Source organism: Carlito syrichta, unplaced genomic scaffold (assembly GCF_000164805.1).
Source record: "Carlito syrichta isolate Samal-C Ts95f unplaced genomic scaffold, Tarsius_syrichta-2.0.1 Scaffold305149, whole genome shotgun sequence".
Taxonomy (NCBI): Eukaryota; Metazoa; Chordata; class Mammalia; order Primates; family Tarsiidae; genus Carlito; species Carlito syrichta.
Window position 1 is genome coordinate 810,172 of NW_007249245.1, and position 18,667 is coordinate 828,838.

An 18,667-nucleotide genomic window follows, 5' to 3' on the forward strand; every position below is an offset into this window, starting at 1 on the left:
TTCTTTTGAGAAGTGTCTGTTCATGTCTTTTGCCCACTTTGTAATGGGATTGTTTGTTTTTTTCTTTTCAGCACGTTTGAGTTCCTTGTAGATCCAAGATGTTAGGCCTTTGTCAGACATGGAGTTGGCAGATACTTTTTTCCAGTCTGTGGGCTGTCTCCCTGCTCTCTTGATGTTTCTTTGGCTTTGCAGAAGCTTGTCAGTTTAATGAGGTCCCAACTCATCTTTGACAAAGCCTCTACCACCTGCCACTGGGGATAGTAGAACCTATTCAGTAAATGGTGCTGGGAAAAGTGACTGATCACATGCAGAAGATTCAAACAAGACCCCTGTCTATCCCCATACACAAAAATTAACTCTAAATGGTTCAGAGACCTAAATGTAAAACCTCAAATCATAAGAACCTTAGAAAATGCAGGATACACCCTTATGGAAATTGGAACTGGCATCCAATTACTGAACAAAACCCGAAACGCACAGGCCATAAGAGATAAGATAGAATACTTTTAATTTCTGTTATAAATACATATCTAATATATTGCCTTTTAGTTGGCAAGGTGAAAAAATAATGTCTTAAACACTACTATACTCTTTAACCTCATCTTGATAATTCTACAGCCTAGAATTTGGCATCCTGTTAAAAGTAGTATGCCCCAACCCAGGCAACTTGGTGAGATCTCGTCTCTACAATAAAATAAAAAACTAGCTGGGCACGGTAGTGCATGCCTGTAGTTCTGACTACTTGGAAGGCTGAGGCAGAAGGATTGCTGGAGCCCAGCAGGTCATCGCTGGGGTGGCTGTGAGCATGCCACAGCACTCCAGCCTGGGTGACAGAGTGAGACTCCAACTCATAAATAAACAAACAAACAAATAAATAAAAGTAGTATGTTGGTGTTTTTGCAATCTTAGCTTTCAGAAATTAGGGGTGATGACTCAGGTAAGCAGTGGGAAGTAGTTATGGGAAGGGGTTGATCAAGCGTGTTATTCACTCAGCAAATATTTGTGTTCATATTATGGGCTATGCAGTGTTCTGTGTACTTGAGAAATAACAGTGAACCAAACAAAGATCCCTTTACTACATCTTGGAACTTACATTCTGTTGGGAGAGACAGATAATAAACAAGCTTAAAATATGAGTAAATTATATCATGTATATTATATTGTATATGAATTTTTATCCCTTAGCATATTAAATACTCAGGATGATGTGGATCTGGAGTGATGGAAGTGGGGAAAAGGAGGGAGAGTAGTTTGCAGTATTATTAACTGTTTTTCAATGATTACATTATGGTTTCTTTGCCATTGGTTTCAAAATGATAAATTGTAAATCAGTGGTGATCATTCATATTGACATCCTACGTTTAAATATGTCATCTGAAACCTTAGTGTGAGTTATTGCTGGATTTATAAAAGGTGGCAGTGAAAACATTTAAATCATAATTTTGTGTATGGATAGATTATAATCAATATATGAGAGAATAGTGCTGATGAAACATACTTGGAAGTTGTCTTTTTAAGTCATTTGCCAAACGGTTTCTTGAATTCTAGCTTTTTTTTTTTTTGAGTTGGAGTCTCACTCTGTTGCCCAGACTGGAGTGCAGTGGCTGCTCCCGGCCACCGCAGCCTCAACCTGCTGGGCTCCGGGGATCCCTCCGAATTACAGGCATGTGCTACCACGCCCGGCTGATTTTTTGATTTATTGTAGAGATGAGGTCTCGCTGCCCAGGTGGGTCTCGAACCCGCGTTCTGACACCTTCCATTAACTCTGGAGATTGAGCGTTTCTCAGTTCCTTTGTATAGCTATATGCCTTAGCTTCATAAATTCAGTGAGAAGCAACATAGTAGTAGAAAAGGCTATGCCTGGGCTCTGGAGACATACTTGACTTTACATCCAAATTTTACAATTTGTTATCTATGTAATGTGGTGTAATTTTAGAAACTTTATGCTGCCACTCATGCAGTCACTTGAAACATTGTTTCCTCATATTTGTAAAAGAAGGCTAATATCTACCTGCTGTGGTTATATGAAAAACAGAAATCATTTATGTAAACTACCTAGCACAATGCCTGGCACGTTTGAGAGGTGTAATATATAAGAAGATACTGTTATTTATTTTTATTCTGTAACATTAGACAGTATTAGGAAAGTCCAAAAGTATATTACTACTGCCAGGAAGTCAGGTGGATTTTACACTTTAAGAATTTTTTAAATCTTGGAAGGTTAAAGTTGAAGGCTCATCCCTAGAACATCCCACTGATTCTTATGACCTAGCCGCTGTCCATCCATTATAAGGATTGATTAAAATGATTTTCAACTATCTGTCTCCTTAAAGGACTTGTGAAGTTTTCAGTATAAAAGTTTGGCATCACTCCAGAGTTGAGTTATATTGTTACTAGGGCTAGAATTTTTATCTGGGGCAGTAGTTTGGCTTTGGAAGGAAGGGAGAGATCCACGGACAGTAGGAGAGTGAGGGGAAAGTGCTCTTGCTGGTGGGACTTGATTTGCTTAGAAAATTGTGTTTTTCATTACAGCTGTTTCTTTGCACCTGCTCTTCCTTATTGCCAAATGCAGCTAGGGAAATAATACAGTAGAAAACAGCTGACATAGTTATACGTTTTAAAATTCACTTTAATGGATTTTGTTTTAGTCTAGAGTCAGGCTTAATCATCTGTTTTCAAATAACTGAAAGTGACTTTGGACAGCAAGATTATATGGTCTGTTGGCTTTATTTTGTATATTTGAAGGCAGGGATAGTAAAGTTCACTGATTTGCCTAAGAACAGAGCAGTATTTTGAATCCAGGTGTTCTGACTCTTGTTTGAGTCCATTTTTTGCCTCTTAATTAAGCTTGTTATAGATGGAAATGAATCAGTGTTGGCATGTATCTTAATATTTAAAACACATGCCAAGTGTCTACTTTGTCATTATAGCATGGAATCCTTTTGGTTACATCATGGTACTATATTCATTCACACTTGAGTCCCAATCTGTTGATCTCTTCTCAGCTGTGTTTTAATGAGATTGTATTATACTTAAAAATTTCAACGTATTAGCTGTTTAATGTATGATATATGCTATTCTCTTCGGTAATTAGTTTTTCTGTTTTTATTTGAACAGTTTAAAAAGGAACTACCACTTCTTTGCTTAAGCGTTGTTGGCTTTCATTCCAATTCCCTGATGTTTGTGTGTCATTAGACCTGAGTTAATGGAGCATGATTATAGGGCCCTGACTTCTAAGAGGCAGGGGATCCTTTAATGAGAAGCTTGTGTACACTAGTTTAAGGTATGAGATTATTTTACTTAAAACTTTTGTTTTTTAAATCTCACACTTTGTATATAGTATAAATAGTGTTTTAAAATTTTTATCACAATTCTTTCCCTTAGACAATTTTATATTGAACTTTAGAATAGATGACAAGAAGCTACTATGACATACCCGATGGCCCATCAGATTTGAGGAGTGTCATAGAGCACAATTTATAAACATTGTTCTAAGTTACTGTAGGTTGGTCTTGGTTTGTTGTTCTTGATTTTGTGTTGATCCTTGTAGAATGGGGACCTCACAGTACACTATGAGGGACCTCATAGTGTGAGTTTTATATATTAACCCGCTAAGGTTAGATGGTCATATGGATCTGTTGTGAATTGAGAGAGAAAGGTAACTTATTGTTTCAATTTATACCAATTCCCTGGGATGTGTTAGTAGGACTTTCTAATCATAGTTTATTCTTTCTTTCTAAACTACTAAATCATTTACGTTTGCTCATTTATCATGTTATTAGATATGGTATAAAACCTTGGTTTCTAGTTACATTCGATGTAAATATTAGAGTATTTACTCGACTCATTTAAACATAAGTTAATTGTTGATTGCTGTTTTATCTCCTGATTTTTTTTTAATTTCTGTTGTGTTTTTGCATTATACCTCAACACAGGTGCTATAAGACAAAGCAAGAAATTGAGATTCCCCAAAACAGATGTCACTTGCATTGAATATGTCTGATTCATTGTATAGAATATAAACTCTTTAATAGATAACTTCAGTATGTTTTTAGTGTACACGAAAAAACTCAGTATATTAAAAAAAATGTACTAATATCTTTTGCTAAAGTGAAGAATTTCTTTATAACTTCTTTTGGTTTTGAAAGTTGGATTTTGATATTTGGCTTTTTTTGGTAGAAAAAAATAGTAGGAAATGTAGAAGGAGGGAAATTAGTAAATGTTAGAAATTAATCCCTGAGAGGTTTTTTTAAAAGATCTTTTAAAAATAAACTTTCTGATAATGTTTCTGTTCATATATATATATATGTTTCTGTTCACATATATATATATATATATATATATATTTTTTTTTTGAGTTGAAGTCTCACTCTGTCGCCCAGACTGGAGTGCAGTGGCCGCTCCCAGCCACCGCAGCCTCGACCTGCTGGGCTCCAGTGATCCTTCCGCCTCAGCCTTCCAAGTAGCTTGAATTACAGGCATGTGCTACCACGCCCGGTTGATTTTTTGATTTATTGTAGAGATGAGGTCTCGCTGCCCAGGCGGGTTCGGACCCGCGGGCTCAGGCAATCCACTCACCTCAGCCTCCCAAAGGCGTGGGATTACAGGCTGAGCCACTGAGCCCGGCTTCTGTTCATATATTTTAGATAGATAATAGATAAGTAGGGATAAATAGGACGATACAACTGATATATAATGGTTTCAAATATATAACTGATATATAATGGTCATATTCTAAGGATTTCTTGTCTAACATTACAATAGTGCATATTGGGCTTTAATTCTTTTTGCAAAATATCTCTGAGGATATCTGATTTGAGACCTACAGTATTTAAATTAGTTATCTAATTTGGTAACAATCTCCATGGATCATCCTACATAAGCCTAAAAATTGTGCTGGGCTATGTGGCTCTTGTTAGGAGTTGGACAAGGTCTCTCACCCTTGTGTATGATCAGTCTTGGCCATAGAGCGCACTTGTAGAGTCTGTGTCACCCCAGCATGCTGTCAGTAGGGCAGGGAAGAGAATGTGGTAATAGGGCACTTTGTTCCTTCTACTCTGGTTTTACCTGAGATGTGTAGCTGGCACATGGAGTATAGTTTCACTCCACTTACTTTTATTCCTCTGTTACAGCTGTTTGTAATGAAAAGGTTGGAAAGCCAAGGTTAGAATTCTGCTTCAGGTATTAAGTATCTCAAGAGCTGGTGAATTGAGATGTATAATGCTGTAAGAAGACAAAGATCTGTAGTTAGGCAATTGAGACCAAATAGAAGAAAAGTTGGTTTTATAAAGAATAATATAAAGTAATAAATAAATGATCTAATTTTAGAATTTTGATTCTAGTAGTTGAATGTAACCAGTAATTTATATAAAACTTTTAACCTGATAATAAACCCATTTGGGTAAATGAAAATTGAAATGTCTTGTGTATGTTCTTTACTATTATAATTTGGTAGTTTTAGTATTTGCTGTGTGAGGGAGAACCCCAAAAAATGAATTTATAAAAAATTGTGTATTCTTACATGTTTAAACTTCAGTCACTGTCAAAATACTCTCCATTTGATGCAATATACCTTTTGAGACACTTTTTCCACTGCTTAAGACAGTGAAACTGTCTTCACTCATTCATTTGGATGCCCTGTAGCATTTCCACCGTTTTCATTTTATTTCTTCCACATCTGCAAAACATTTCCCTTTGAGTAGTTTTTTCATCCCAGGAAACAAAGTCACTCAGGACAAGATCCGGCGAATGGGAGGTGTGGGGTGTGGGGTGATGCCATTTTCAGTCGAAAAGGGCTGAACACTCAGTGTGGCGTGGGCAGGTGCACTAGAAATCACGCATCATGAGGTGGACAAACGTGGAAAGAATCTCTAAAAAACATTCACTGCCAAATGCAGGCTCTCACAACAACACTAGCTGGTACATGGATGCAGATGGGTTCCTGTACTACAAGGGCCCATCCTCCAAAAATAATTAGCTTATTTTGAGGATCTCCCTAGGGGTAGAAACCAGAATTTATTTATTTAAGAATGCTGTGTATTTATTCTTAAATATTTAAACTTCAGTCACCTTCAAAATACATTACTTGATGCTTTTCCCACTACTCAAAACAGTTTTGAAACTCATTAATTTGAACGCCTGTTAGTGCTTCTGCCACTTTTTGTCTAGCCTCTTTCACACTGGCAAAACATCTTCCTTTGAGGACTTTTTTCACCTGGGGAAACAAAAGTCTTTTGAGGAGAGATCAGATGAAGAGAGAGGATGAAACATGGGGATCATACCGCTTTTGGTCAAAAACTGCTGAACACTCACGGTGAAATAATCTCACAACTAAGGACATTTCTTCTGCAAATCGTGTCGCAGCTGTCCCAAAACTTTTATATAAAGACTTTGGTTGACCGTTTGATCCAGGGGAACAGACTCTGAGTCTACTACAAGGGGCCCACCCTCCAAAGATAATTCTGGGTTTTTTGCGTCCCTCCTCATATAAGAAAATAAAACTGTCAAAACTCTTAAATCTATAAAACAGTAAGAAAAGTATTTTTAGTTTATTATGAATTTTTCTGTAAATAATTAAGGGATGACTTTGTTAGTCTATATTTTAAAATATAAAAACCATAGATTAAAAAAAATATGTATATATATATATATTTATTTATTTATTTATTTTTTTAAAGCAGAATTTATTGAGAGGACAGAAAAGCTCCCATAGTGGGAGGGGACCTGAAGGGGTTGCCTAATACATATATATTTTTAAAATTTAATTTTATTTTTTAATTTTTTTGAGTCAAAGTCTCACTCTGTCACCAGGCTGGAGTGCAATGGCATGCTCACGATCACCGTGGCCTTTACCTGATGGGTTCAGGCTATCCTTTCATCTCAGCCTGCATGTAGCTGGAACCATAGGTATGTGCCACCACACCTGGCTAATTTTTTGATTTATTGTAGAGGTGAGGTCTTGCCAAATTGCCCAGGCTGGTCTTGAACCCCTGAACTCAGGCAGTCCTCTCCCCTCTGCCTCCCAGAGTTCTGGGATTACAGGCATGAGCCACCATGTTCTACTATTTTCTGACATTTACGGAGCCTGTTTTAAAATTTGAATGTTAGCATAGGTATATTGGTTAGCATAAATAATAGTGGTTATTTTTAAGTTTGCAGTGAAAATGATATTCTAAAAGATATAATAGCCATATATAACTCAGCTTATTAGCAAGAAAAAAGCATTTAAGATAGCTTAATCAAATTAGTTTTAGCTCTGAACTGCAAAAGGAAATAAATGGGAGTTTCAGTTAAAGTGCCAGTACCAGGGCCAGGCGTGGTGACTCAAGCCTGTAATCCCAGCACTTTGGGAGACCAAGGTGAGAGGATTGCCTTAGCCCACGGGTTAGAGACCAGCCTGGGCAACTTGGCAAGACCTCATCTCTACAATAAATCAAAAAATTAGCCAGGCATGGTAGCGCGTGCCTATGGTTCTAGCTACTTGGAAGACTGAAGTGGAAGAATCACCTGAGCCCAGCAGGTCAACGCTGAGGTAGCCGTGAGTGTGCCATTGCTCTCCAGCCTGGGCCATGCAGTGAGACTCAACTCAAAGAAAAAAAAAAAGCCAGTACCATCTAGTTTTACAAAACTGGTATTACCCTGGGTTTTAGTGGTGGGGTTTGAACATTTGGCATAGGAATTTGGTGATGACTTCTGCCCTCTTAGAGTTCATATCTTCAAATGGTCTTGTCTTTTTTTTTGAGTTGGAGTCTCACTCTGTAGCCCAGACTGGAATGCTGTGGCCGCTCCCAGCTACCGCAGCCTTGACCTGCTGGGCTCTGGTGATCCTTCCGCCTCAGCCTTCCAAGTAGCTGGAACTACAGGCGTGCACTACCACGCCTGGCTAGTTTTTTTTTTTAATTTATTGTAGAGATGAGGTCTCGCCAAGTTGCCCAGCAACTGAACCCACGGGCTCAGGCAATCCACTCACCTCAGCCTCCCAAGGCACGGGGTTACAGGCTGAGCCACCGAGCCCCGCTGGCCTTGTCTTTTATAATTTTTTTACACATAAAAATAGTATAAATTATTACTTAAAAAAATATTTTAATATAAAGATGTGGGGTACAATTCAGGGTTAGGAATACAAATGTTCATTATGCAAATACCCTTGTTGATGAGGTGTGCCCTACCACCACAACAGTTTCCTACTACTGCTAATCTCTTTTTTATATTATTATGATAATTGTTCAAGATCTGCTTATGAGTGAGAACTTGTAGTACTCAGTTCTTTGTTTCTGTGACAGATCACTCAGTATTATAAACTCTTAAGTCCATCCAAGTTGCTGCAAAGCTTATAATTTTGTCCTTTATGGTTACGTGATATTCCATTGTATATATGTACCCCATTGTTTTTTTATCCAGTCCTCTTTTGATGGACAGCATGGTTAATTCCATGTTTTTGCTATTGTAATTAATGCTGCAATAAACATGCGTGTGCAGGTATCTTTTTCATAGAGAGATTTGAGTTTCTTCGGGTATATTCCCAGTAGAGAGATTATGGTGTCATGTGGAAGGTCAATTTTTAGATCTTTTAGGCATTGCCAAACTGTTTTCTACAGAAGCTGTACTAGTTAACATTCCCACCAACTGTGTAGAAGTGTTCTCTTTTGTCCATATCCTCTCCAGCATCTTTTGTTTTTTGAGTTATTGATGATAACCATTCTGACTGGAGTTAGGTGGTATCTCATTGTGGTTTTAATTTGCATTTCTTTGACGACTAGTGAGACTGAGCATTTTTTCATGTATCTGTTGGCTGCTTGTTTGTCTTCTTTTGAAAAGTGTTTATTCGTATCTATTGCCCACTTTGTAATGGGTCTTGGGTCTGTTTTTTTTTTCCCCAGCACATTTGAGATACTTGTAGATCCTAGATGTTAGACCCTTGTCAGATATACAATTGACACAAATTTTTTTCCAGTTTATGGACTGTCTCTATTTATTACTCTTAAAGTTGGGATTCTTTGTTTTTTCCTGTGTTTTTATTTTGCAGTTTTTCACATTTAGTAGCCCTAACATGAATTGTGAAATTTTGAGATTTCTCATTCAGTTTACTTATGCATGAAAAGCTTAATATGTGAGACAAGACTTGAGAAACTCTTAATGAGTCTATGATAACAGTTAATAGGGAGGAATGGGGTAAAACTTTAAAGCCATGAGGATTAAAATATTGACTAGTTCAACTCTTTGCTCGCATTTTTTCTCATCTCACTCTAAAAGATCATATTGCCTTACCACTAACACAGAGCAAGAAGGAATAAACTGGCAAAACAGATGGCCTGTTGTTGGTGACATACTTCTGTCTTTAAGAACATTGATTTTTTTTTCATGAAGCTCATTTTCGTTAGGTATTGAACTCTAAATTGGTGTTGCTTTTTTTGTTTCAGCATCAAAGCTGGACGACTCCTCTCCTGCATCCCTTATCAGTTGTACTCCAAACAGTCCAGTGTGCAGAAAGGTCTCAACTTTAATCCTGTATGCAAACCTGAGGATCCTGTACCAGGTCCAAGTAATATAGCCAAACAACTCAACAACAGGGTGTAAGTTTGTCTAGTTTGGTAATACTGCAAAACTGGTTTTTTGCAGTGAGTATGGTCTCACTCTGATGACAACAGAGAGAAACAAATGTAATATGTGGTCATTCACTTATAATGAGCATATTGAAATACATTTGTGGGTGTCTTATCTAAAGATTATTTTTATGATGAAAATGTAAATAAGTTTTTACTGTCACACTAGAGTTCATGTTAAACTCGTGGGTCTTGAATTAGTTTTTCATGGTTTTCTTTTTTTTTTTTGGAAATGTTTCTTTTTTATTTTAAAGATGTGGGGTACAATTCAGGATTAGGTATATAAGTGGTCATCATACAGGTGAAGTTGGGACCTCCCTTTGAGCTCCACTTCACCTGGTTTGAGATCAGGTCATGGTTTTCATGAAAGTAATTATGCTTCCACAACTAATTTACTGTAGAATACTGCTTTCTTAAAAACGGAACTAACTGCACCAGTTATACTTCTATTGTGTACCATGCATAGAAAGATAAAATATTAACATTTCTAGATTATTTTTGAAAAATTCAAAATGGACAACTATATTTCTTAATATGTAAATATTTTATGTTAATGGGAGCTTAGTTGGTGACTTTGGGTTATAGAACTGGGAGTGAATCTAGACTTTATTCCATGTGGCTGATTTTTAAAAATTGTATTGACTTAAGCTTTAATTGCTATCTTGGGGATATTGGTTTCACAATTAATTGGTGTGTTGCCTTGTATATCAGGTGGTTCATTATCATTAACCTTCTCCTTACTTATTAAATTGCTTACCTTGGGAGTTGGGTATATTTTTTTCCAAAATACCAGGAGTCTAATTAATCTGGGAAGTTCTGCTATCACTATCTTCTATAATTTTTTTTATCATTTGTTATTTGACTTATATTCACTACTTATAAGCACATTCTAATGTTTTTTATTTTACCTAGAACATTATTTTTTAATTCTACTCTCAAGGTGTTATAATAAGTAATATCAGAAAACTTTTTCACAGAATGCACAGCTTTATTTCTCTTACCTGCACTAATAAAAGTGGGAAATAGATATGTGTTTATTTCAAATTCTTCATTACAATTTTAGGAGGAATTCACCTATTAGATTTTACTTCTTAATGCATTTGTGCCATTGTATAAGAAATACTTATCAACCAGTGATATTTTCAGTATTGCTACTTTGCAAATGTCTACTTATCTAGGCTAAGAAATGTACTTACAGTGTATTTTCTTGTCAGTATATGTATTTCTGTTGTATGTGTTCCTATAATACATGTAAAGAATTTTAAGTTTTTGATACAGAAAACTAGATGTAAGACTCTTCTGCCTTATGTCACTTTTGTTGTTTTCTGTTTTTTCTTTTTTTGATATGTTCAGTACATTGTGTAAATTTCTTTGAAATGCTCTTATATGACTTTTTGCTCCCTTGCTTTCTCTTTATCTCAAGGGGCAGACTTTCTCTGCCATGTGACAAATTAGATTTTCCTTTTCTTTTCTCTTTTAATGGTTTCCAGTTTGTCTTCTTTTTCCCTTTCCCTGGAGTGATCTCCTGTGAGGATTGGAGCTACTCAGAGTGCCTTCATATTCCAAATGAGGTGGTTAACCAGAGCCCAAGCTAACCCAGAAATGGGTGGTAATGTTTAGCATCCAACGTGTGTGGCTTTTCTGTGTAGGCAGATTGTCATTACTAATAAACCAAGTTGATATAGGATGAGGGGATTTAGAAAAAGCCTGGTAATAATACTGTGGTAATTTTACTTGCATCCTAGTTCTATGTGTGGCACCCCTTCATCTGGAGTGTGAACTGTAATTTGATTAGTGCTGTGGACATTTATAAGTAGAATGATACTGCTTTATAATTCAGCTTTTGGTTTTTGTTACTTAGATTATTCTCATGAATGCAGTTGATTTTGTCCTTATTATAGAGCATTACTACATAAACATCTAGTGGAGCCAGGAAGTGAATGCAGCATAACATTTCTCATAAGTTCTGCATTTATAAACCTGTCATCTATAAACCTAAACTTGGTCTAGATTGCCTTGATCACACTGGCATCTAAATATGTTTTTCATAGAAGTGAAATGGCATTTCTCTTGTCACTAGGAGAAATGTCCTCATTTTTCTAGGTATAAGTTTTACTGAATAAACTCCACACATTGACCTGGCTCTTATGTTTTATCGACTTATGCAGCAATGAGTTCCATTAATGGGTTAACCAGTATAGTCTGTCAGTTTTTTTAACTGATCTTAGTATTTTAGTCCCATTCTAGCAGTATTGGATTTAATGTGTTGAATAGTATCTTACATAAAAGCTAAAAGTAAAACTAGGGATAAGAATTCAATTAAAATTTTTCATCCATTTTTTTATGGAGGTTATTATTGTATTAATTCAGCAGATATTTATTGGCTATATAGTAAATGCCAAGCACTGTGCATCAGAACTGGGTATTTAGAACTTATAGATTCCAATTAATTTTTTGGTGAGAAAAAGTAATTGAAACAAATTTTTGGGTTTTTCCTCCACCATGAAAAAGATTTCATTGTATTTATTCTTTAGAACTATCCAAAGTGAAAATTGGAAGAAAAAAAAAAAAAAGACCAGGCACAGTGGCTCAAGCCTATAATATTACCCAGCACTTAGGGAGGCCAAGGTGAGAGGATTGCCTGAGCCCACGGGTTTGACAACAACCTGGGCAGCTTGGTGAGACCTCATCTCTACATTAAATCAAAAAATTAGCTGGGTGTGGTAGCGCGCACCTGTAGTTCCGGCTACTTGGAAGGCGGAGGCAGAAGGATTGCCCGAGCCCAGCAGGTTGGCGCTGGCTGACCATGAGCCAGCCACTGCACACCCCAGCCTGGGCGACGGAGTAAGACACCGACTAAAAAAAAAAAAAAAAAATGCCTAAAGGCTGATAATGTTCTCGAATTTTCCTAATTATGTTTCTACTTCAGCAAAAAAGTATTTTTTGTCAGAACAGAGAGTATATAAAGCTTGTGGTTTAATTTTTAGTTTTTAAGGAGGACTATAGCAACATGTATATCACTAAGAAAATGTCTGAATGAAAAATGTTTTAGCCTAAAAGTCAAACATTATGAACTTATATAGTTTTTTCTTTCCTGCTTTAGAAATCACATAATTAAGAAGATTGAGACAGAAAATGAAGTCAAAGTCAATGGAATGAACAGTTGGAATGAAGAAGATGCAAATAATGATTTTGGTTTTTTGGATCTGGAGCAGACATTTCCAGGAAGGAAACAAAATGGAATTCCTCATTCCAGGGGCAGCACTGCCATTTTTAATGGACACACTCATAGCTCTAATGGTGCCTTAAAGACACAGGATTGCTTGGTGCCCATGGGCAACAGTATTGCCAGCAGACTTTCTCCAGACTCTGCCCAAGAGGAAGAGAAGGCTGAACAGAGCAGCACTGATTTCAGAGACTGCACTCTGCAGCAGATGCAGCAAAGCTCCAGAAACGCAGATGCTTTGCGGAATCCACACAGAACTAGTTCTTTCTCATTATCGTCTTTGCACAGTAACACTAAAATCAATGGTGCTCACCACTCCACTGTTCAGGGGCCTTCAAGCACAAAAAGCACTTCTTCAGTACCTACTCTTAGCAAGGCAGCACCTTCAGTGCCATCCAAACCTTCAGACTGCAGTTTTATTTCAGACTTCTATTCTCATTCAAGACTGCATCACATATCAACGTGGAAGTGCGAATTGACTGAGTTTGTCAGTACCCTACAAAGACAAAGTAGTGGTGTCTTTCCAGGAAGGGAAAAGTTAAAAAAAATGAAAACAGGCAGGTCTGCACTTGTTGTAACTGACACAGGTAGATACTTACTAAAATTGTCTTCTTAACAAACAGTCATGCTTGATCATTTTGTTTCATGCTATCATTGGTATTCCGGTCAATAGTAAGTTCTCATAACAGCCTCTAGGAATATCAGGTTGTATAAGTTACAGTAAGTATAACAGATTATAGAAAACATTTATTAAAAATTTTTTGGACAATTAGCTTTAATTGTGGCTAACTGAAAATTTTCACATATTTTAAACAGTAACATGGTTGGGATTTTGAGCATTTATTCCTCATATAGCGTTTATCAGTTGTTGAAGTTTTGAACTGTAAACATAACATAATAATCAGTGATTAAATTCCTGTAAGAATGAACATGGTTTGGTAAGAGTAATTGTTAATTTCTAGTAGCCTGAATCATGATATTTTAAATTAAATAATTTTGACATATAGCTGTTCTAGTTATAGTGTAAACTTTTAGTGATATTGAGTATTTTCTCCTCTAAGTGGCCTGGTTAATTGTATTTTGATTTTTAATACTTTCCCTGTCATCATAAACAAATGCACATAACAATAGCAGACTGTATTTCTGTGTCAGTCATTATAAGTTAGTATATGATATGAAGTTTTAGTTGCTTTTACATATTACAGGATTTTGTTGGGAGGAGAGATCTTAGAGATGATCTTATACTATTGTTTAATTTATATTTGTGGAAACTGAGGTACAAAGAGAAGCTCATGGTTCTGTCCTAGAAAGTGATAAAGCCTCTCCTTGTGGGTTTTTCTGTTATGTTTTATTGTGTTTGATGTATTCCTGTGTGCTTTTATTTAAAAAATACTTTTTGGTATTTATGAAATATTTCAGAATAATGTTATAGGTATTCATTATTCTTACATCATGTCTTGGCCTTGTAACCTGAAGGTCACTTAATTTTGAATGTTACCAAAAACTAATATGAATTAGTTCTATGAAAGGGAATAAGAAGTTTTGATATTGTTGAAAGCATTTGGTAGATATTGGTTTAAGCATTCTGTACTTCTTGAATGTTTAAAACCATTATTTTGAGTTGTTTATGTTTATATAATATTTTAAAAAATACTTGTATAAGCAGAACTGTGATTGTTAAGATTTATTTTATAATTCAGTTCTCAGAGTAACACAGAAGGTAGCCAGGAAGTAAGTGGCATGGCTTCAGAGTTGGATAGCTTAGTCTGAATCCAAATCCTTGCTCTGCCACTCTCATGCTGCAGGACCATGGGCGTTAGTTCACCTCTCTGAGTCTCAGTTTCCTCTCTGCAGAGAAGTGATGGGTTAGTCGATGATGTTCACATCCTGGGGCTGGGAGCAAAAGAAAACATGAACAAAGATTCAGTGCCTCCATAGTGAGAACTAGGTATATGCTGTCACAATCACAGTTTGGTAAATGGAGTGGTCCAAAACTTGTAAGGGGTAAATCTAAACTTTTGGAAGCCTATTATAAAAACTAACCCTCAATACTAATATTCTTAAACCTATCTGAGGAAAATGTCTTTATGAGATCAGAACTTTTTACAAGCTCAGGACTTGTGTAAGAGAACCAGGGGAAGAGGATAAGGATGAGACTGAAAAGCTCTGATTATGTCTGGATTAGGATTAAAATGACCCTAATGATTCTCTGTGTAGCTCAGGGTGATTTCCTTAGGAATGGACTCTCATCTTTATCTCTTTAATGTGGTATATGTGCTTCAGAGCTGATTTTTAGTAGTATTTAATGACATAAGAAGAAAAATTCCATTTGCATGGAATTTTGTTTTATAAATTACTTTTATGGTATATCTGCTTAGAACAGAACAGTGGTAGTTTGAAGACGCTGAAATCAGATTGCCTGGAATGGAATCAGAGCCCAGGTACTTACTAGTAGGCTGTGTGACTTAGGCATGTTATTAATCTGCAGAAATGGGCATAAGAAGAATATCTTCCTCACAGTGTTGTGAGTTTAAATAAATTAATGCATGTTAACTTATTGCCTGACACTTACCAAGCACCGGATCATGGTAGCCGTCGTTACTGTTGTATGTTATCAAGGAATGTTTGTAGACTACGTGGAGTACTGAACATCAAAAGTTACTTAGCTTCATGTAACTAAATGTATGAAAACACCTTTATACATTTTAATAAAATAATCAGCATTATGAAATAATTTTAAGAAAAGCTTTTTGATAAACTTTTAAAGAATCAGTTACTAGAATAGAGACTAGGAAAATATAGTTATCTTCACAACTGATTTAAAATTATGTTTGAAAACTAAATTTGTGTCTCTGAATTACTTTCAGAGCTAGAGAAACTATGACTTCTGTTGAGGTGGTAGAAATATAGAAATAATCTGTAGTAGATTCTGAATTTTTTAAGACTCCATTCTACTTACAAGCATCTTTTAAATATAATTTCTAAAATTAACTAGTCCTAATTTTTTAATATTAAAAATTAGTTTGGGGTTTGAATGTTCTTTTTTTCCTTCTAGGAAATATGTCAGTATTGAGTTCACCCAGACATCAGAGCTGTATAATGCATGTTGATATGGATTGCTTCTTTGTATCAGTGGGTATACGAAATAGACCAGATCTCAAAGGTCTGTATTCTTGTTTACGTTTTAAGAACATTGATGCATTGTTAGAAATATATATTCTAAAGGATCACAGAATACTTTTTTCCAAGGAAAATTGGTTCTTCCATATTTTCTGTACTTTGTTACAAGGAAGGTGTAGGGAAATTAGAAAGCTTTTTATTCTCCCTATAGAAATCAAGTCTTCAGGGAAGAATACTCATCTTCAGCTGAAGGATATATCATCAGAGACTAATACAGGCATTAGATATTTTCTATATTTTTATCTGTATTTACTCTTACTTTGTTAATGAATGGAGATTTTATGGTAGCCTATCTTTGAGGTTTGGGTCACTATACTTTCTCTTGAACAAACTTAATTAACTTTCCTGATGCAGATGAGCATCCCAACTTTTTTTTTTGTAAAAATATTTTTGTATTACTGAATATTGCTAAAATATGTTAAGTCATCTGGGCAATCTTTAATGAAATTTCAGATTATTTGTAAACTAGTCAGTTCTTTTAAAGACATATTCTGGATTTTTTAGTAATTGTCTCTGTGAAAGAAAATAGTACTTTTTTCTGAGAGTCAATTCTTCCCTTAAAACCTGGGCTTTAGTTTTGTTCTAGATAGTTGCTCCTTAAGCTCTGAAAGGAGTTTCTAAGAGTATTAGAGTAGTGATTTTCATAGAGTAATTTTTTAATGCAGTTGCTTTTTCTTTCCTTTTTTGGTCCTCATAACAAATGCATTCAGTAAATATATATTGAATTATCCATGCTATTGTTTTACAAGGTTATAGTTATCTTGTAACTTAACCCATACACAGAAGGAAATGATACCTGAAAGTAACTTTATAACTAAACAGAAACTGAGAGGTTGTATACTCTTGTTTGATAGTAGTAGGTCACATTGTGATTTCTATGCATATATATTGAATTTCTCTTCCTGTAAAATTGAGACATAAGTATTGAGGTTAATCCTGCTTTTCTGATATCAGAAATAGAAAAAAACATATATTTAGGTTTTTTTTTCTTTCCCTGCCCCTTCAATCTGAATCTAGGTTCTGAGTTACCTGTTTTATACTGTAAGAAATCACATAAAAACTATGGAAATGTAAGTTGACAGTGCTGCTTTTAGGTTGAATAAATGTATCAAAATTGTTACAGTTTACTTTTTTGAGGTGCTAAGAAACTTAGATGATGTTTGTGTGGTGATTTATATTGAAGGTATTAGTTTCTTTAGTTCTTTAATTCGTTTCATTAATTCTTCATTAATACCTAAATGAAGCTTTAAAAAAAGTCATATTTTGAAATTCTTTCAACAGTTTTTCTTTGCATGTTGTTAACATTCCTGTACTTAGATATAGAAATAATTTAATGTTTTCTTCACAGGAAAACCAGTGGCTGTTACAAGTAACAGAGGCACAGGAAGGGCACCTTTACGTCCTGGCGCTAACCCTCAGTTGGAGTGGCAGTATTACCAGAATAAAATCCTGAAAGGCAAAGCAGGTACAAATGAGCTCTCTTTGAAGTCTTAATGCTCCTGTGGATGACTTCTAGATTTTGCTATTGGTACTGTAGTTATAGAAATGAAAGCAGAGTTGACATAGTTTTTTCATTCAAAGGTTTTAAGGATGTCACTGACAGCTTAAAGCAAAATCTGAATATGGTACAACAAATGATTGGTTTACAATTATGCTTTGTGGAATTGGATGGTCATGTTTTCCTGGAACAGAGAGAATGAAGAATGTTTAGAAGATGGAATTAATTTGTTTTGTATGAATTTAGATTGGGTATGAAAATCATGGCCATTGCTTTATAGAAGCCTCTACCTGATTTGAGAGTTAGTGACTAGTCATTTGGTCATTATATTATAGTAAGGACACTAAAGTTTGTGTTACTCAAGATTTGTACAAGTAAATGGAATAAGAAATAGTAGAACTTTAATTATTGTAGCTAGAATGTAAACACAGGTAATCATTCCCCATATTCTTTAATTAACCTGTCAAAATGAGAAACATTTTCTTTTTCCTCTCTTGGCTTTTAAATTTCATTTTATTTTAATGTCATTTATTTATTTTTTTGAGTTGGAGCCTTACTCCATCACTCAGGCTGGAGTGCAGTGGCACGCTTACGGCCACCCCAGAGTTGACCTGCTGGGCTCAGGCAATCCTTCCACCTCAGCCTTCCAAGTAGCCAGAACTGCAGGCGCATGTTACCATGCCTGGCTAACTTTTTGATTTATTGTAGAGATGAGGTTTCGCCAAATGGCCCAGGCTGTTCTCAAACCCGCTCAGGCAATCCCCTCACCTCAGCCTCCCAAAGTGCTGGGATTATAAGCTTGAGCCACTGTGCCTGGCCTAATGTTATTTTTTTTGAGGCAGGGTTTCACTGGCACCCAAGTGATGGTAGATGGCATAATCATGCCTCACCACAGCCTTGACCTCATGGGCTCGGGAGATTCTTCCACCTCAGCTTCCTGAGTAACTGGGACTACAGGCATGCACCACCATGCCCAGCTAATTTTTAAATTTCTTGTAGAGACAAGGTCTCACTCTGTTGCCTAGGCTGGTTTCAAACCGGGCTCAAGCAATCTTCTTGCCTTGGCCTCCCAAAGTGCTTGAGTTATAGGTATGAGCCCCCACACCCAGCACTTTTAAGTTTCAGATATTAATCCATGAAAATCATAAGTTACACTAGTCG

The 18,667-nt window shown here is 35.9% G+C and overlaps 1 protein-coding gene across 4 annotated transcripts in view; it reads left to right on the top strand.

Moving 5' to 3' along the window:
* Positions 1-18,667, top strand: part of REV1 (REV1, DNA directed polymerase) — a 65,993-nt gene that overhangs the window by 16,988 nt on the left and 30,338 nt on the right. For all 4 annotated transcript variants that reach the window (XM_021714014.1, XM_021714013.1, XM_008061214.1 and 1 more), the window contains exons 4-7: positions 9,420-9,572; positions 12,706-13,415; positions 15,884-15,991; positions 17,357-17,473. Coding sequence is in view for 2 of the 4 variants with exons in the window: in XM_008061214.1 (XP_008059405.1) it covers positions 9,420-9,572; positions 12,706-13,415; positions 15,884-15,991; positions 17,357-17,473 (1,088 nt within the window). In the remaining 2 variants the exon portion in view is untranslated. The remainder of the gene's footprint in view (positions 1-9,419; positions 9,573-12,705; positions 13,416-15,883; positions 15,992-17,356; positions 17,474-18,667) is intronic.